We start from the raw sequence: 3,130 nt of genomic DNA, 5'->3' as shown, positions 1-3,130 counted from the left end.
CGTGGCCCTTTTTGTATTGGCTAGCTGACAAACCGACCATCTTTGATAGATAGGCATCAACAAAGAACCAGAAAAACATTCCGATTTTTTTATAGAAAAAAAAATCACAATGCGCGCGCACGCGGCGAAAACCAGAGGCGCTTAACGTTCCTATCAAGCAGATTGTCCGCAAAATATAGGTGGCAGTGGCACAGCACAGCGCGACGGAGATGGGAGCGTACGGTTTAATGGACAATGGGCGTGACATGGACGGACGAACGGATCCAGAGAGCGACCTCACTGCACAAGCCGCCACAGAGAAGTTTCTCGGCGCCAAATCGCGACGTGACACTTCACTGCTCACTTCCTCGCGTGCAGTGTAACAACGAATCGTGCACCTTTTTCCTTCCCGCGCGCTGCACACGCGCACCGTGAGTCAGTGAGTGCTTCCTTCCTCGCGTGTATAAGAAGAGCACGACGCGCGGTAGAATTTGTCACCGCCGGTCCTAGATTATTGCTTTCGATTCCGGCGCGCGCGGGTTATGGTGGAGGAAGATAAGGCGCCCAGCGACGCAATGTCGACGGTGGCGGAGGAGGCGCCGGTGACGGCCGAGCGGCCGATCCGGGCAGACCTGGAGCCGCGCCTTCCCAAGCCATGTGAGTGCCTGCCCCGTTCCTTCGCTTAATTCTTACTGTACGTGCTTTCGGCCACACAGAGGGCGTTCGTTTCATCAGCAAAGCGCATAACTAACTAACACGCATCCTTATGCAGACTTGGCTCGAGCTCTGGTCGTGCCTGATGTGTACCATCCTGAAGGAGAGAGCGGGGAGGGGCACGAGCACGGGCAGAAGAGCGTGCTTCAGCAGCATGTGTCCTTCTTCGACCTGGACGGCGACGGCATCGTCTATCCATGGGAGACTTACGGAGGTAGGGCATGATGATCCGTAGTGTTCTAGGAATGCGTGCCCTGTATGTACACTTATCCCTTGATGGTTTGATTTGGTTATGTAACTTAATTATGTTGCACGAATTCTAGGAATGCGGTCGCTGGGCTTCAACGTGATCTTGTGTTTTATAGCGGCAATTGCCATAAATATTGGCCTAAGCTTCCCAACCCTACCTGTAAGTACAAAAGGAGCTGAAACTTGCTAAAACTAATATTCAAAACTCGAGATTTTTGTTCTTTAAAAGTTTCACCAAAGCTAGCTCTTATTCATTTTTGCTTTTCATGATGGGTATACACAGAGCTGGATACCATCTCCCTTGTTCCCCATACACATCAAGAACATCCACAAGGATAAGCATGGCAGCGACTCCTCGACCTACGACACGGAGGGAAGGTAATCAAAATCGACACTCCAAACTCGCTTACTACTAGTTCAAAACTACAACTGTCAACTAAAACTGTGAGACAAATATAGGTTTATGCCGGTAAATTTCGAGAGCATCTTCAGCAAGTACGCCCGCACGGCGCCGGACAAGCTCAGCTTCGGCGACATCTGGAGGATGACCGAAGGCAACCGGCTGCAGTATGACTTCTTTGGATGGTGAGCACTTAGGAACTGTCATTTCTGCTTCATCATCGAATTATTCTTTTTACAAAAAATGGAGGCAAAAGATTCCTTTAATGATGAAGACGTTGTTTCACTCATGTTTGGCATGAACTGATGAGTGTTCAGGTTGGTGAGCAAGGGAGAGTGGATACTGCTGTACGTGCTGGCCAAGGACGAGGAGGGCTTCGTCTCCCGAGAAGCTGTTCGCCGTTGCTTTGATGGCAGCTTGTTCGAGTTCATCGCCCAGCAAAGGAGGGAAGCCCACGAGAAGCAGCACTAGAGTCACAGGACTGAGTAGGGTGCAACGCTGTCATCTCGGAGCGTCTTCGATCGTGAGTATTCAAATGTGGACCAGATTGATTACCACATCATGTATGCCTAGGAAATAGAGACGAACGGATACCAAGTTCAGAGGGCTGAAAAGTTATACACTTTTATATAAAAAAAATAAGATGTATACATAAACTCGTGGACACAAGTATTTTGGTGTCCTTTGCTCCTTTACTTCGAACGGCAATGAGGGCATGTACTATGGTGGCATCACCAAGGTACCGAGCGATGTATTCCACATGGACTGTTTTCTTGAAAGTTTTTTGTGAGCTCGAGCTCATATGCATCCTTTGCTATAGTAATATCCGAACAAATATTTATTTATTTTTTTAAAATCTGTTTTGCTAACAAACGTTGTTGTGTTTTTCACATACCTTAAATTTTCATGACAAAATAACATTCATGCAGGTCTCGGCAAAAAAAAAAAAGAAAAAAACGATGCGACAAAATGCTTCCAAAAACAGTTTTTTGGAGCACAGTTTTGTTTTTTATGTGATCTTCAAAAATGTCATCCCATCACGAAAATTGACACACATGTGAAGCACACATCAATGTTTATTGACAAAATCATTCATATTTTTGTGAATTTTCTAGTTTTTTTTACTTAACAATAGCAAACACTACTAGGGAAAACCCTAGCAGTAGCGCGGTTAACCGCGCTATTGCTAGGGCGCTACAGCAAACTTTTATCAGTAGCGCGGGTTCGACCCCCACTACTGCTAACTCAGTTAGCAGTAGCGTGTGTCCAGGGCCGCGCTACTGCTATGTACTAGCAGCGTGCACCCTAACCCCGCGCTACTACTATTCATCCGTATTTCATTTCTTTTGTTTTGTTGTATACTGTATTTATACACCGTTATACAAGTTTTCTTACAGTAGCAATTTAGAGATTGTCGTATAAACCATTATGATCATAACGACTTATTACATCATTGGGTGAAAGAACCGCGGATTAGATTCAAGTGGATGGATCCAACGTGATCGTCTTTGGATCCATCCATTTGAATCTAATCCATGGTTCTTTCACCCAATGATAATAATATCATCATCATCATAATATCATTAACAACTTATTATCATAATACATCATAGTCATATAACAACTCCTCATCATCATCATTATCGTCCATGAGTCATCATATAACAACTTGGTAATCACAACCCCTCCTCCTCATCATCATAGTAGTCATAATCACAACTCCTCCTCCTCCTCCTCATCATCAGCTCTAACACATTATAGCACATAATAACAACTTCTCATCATCAT

General features: G+C 45.1%; 1 protein-coding gene across 1 annotated transcript; it reads left to right on the top strand.

Annotated features, from left to right (window-relative positions):
• The first annotated feature begins 377 nt into the window (after positions 1-377).
• Positions 378-2,152, top strand: LOC123041632 (peroxygenase). The gene is made up of 6 exons (XM_044464217.1): positions 378-636; positions 752-907; positions 1,017-1,102; positions 1,226-1,320; positions 1,402-1,527; positions 1,660-2,152. The coding sequence occupies exons 1-6, from the start codon at positions 522-524 to the stop codon at positions 1,811-1,813; spliced, it is 732 nt and encodes a 243-aa protein (XP_044320152.1). The 5' UTR covers positions 378-521; the 3' UTR covers positions 1,814-2,152.
• Positions 2,153-3,130: the final 978 nt, after the last annotated feature.

This window comes from Triticum aestivum, chromosome 2B (assembly GCF_018294505.1).
Source record: "Triticum aestivum cultivar Chinese Spring chromosome 2B, IWGSC CS RefSeq v2.1, whole genome shotgun sequence".
Classification (NCBI taxonomy): domain Eukaryota; kingdom Viridiplantae; phylum Streptophyta; class Magnoliopsida; order Poales; family Poaceae; genus Triticum; species Triticum aestivum.
This window is presented reverse-complemented; position numbering and strand designations above follow the sequence as displayed.

Bases quoted from the DNA above. Each gene is read 5' to 3' on its own strand.
- LOC123041632 (XM_044464217.1), top strand. From the start codon at position 522: ATGGTGGAGGAAGATAAGGCGCCCAGCGACGCAATGTCGACGGTGGCG. The intron at 908-1,016 runs GTAGGGCATGAT...CACGAATTCTAG, and splicing joins TCCATGGGAGACTTACGGAG to GAATGCGGTCGCTGGGCTTC. The intron at 1,321-1,401 runs GTAATCAAAATC...AGACAAATATAG, and splicing joins ACCTACGACACGGAGGGAAG to GTTTATGCCGGTAAATTTCG.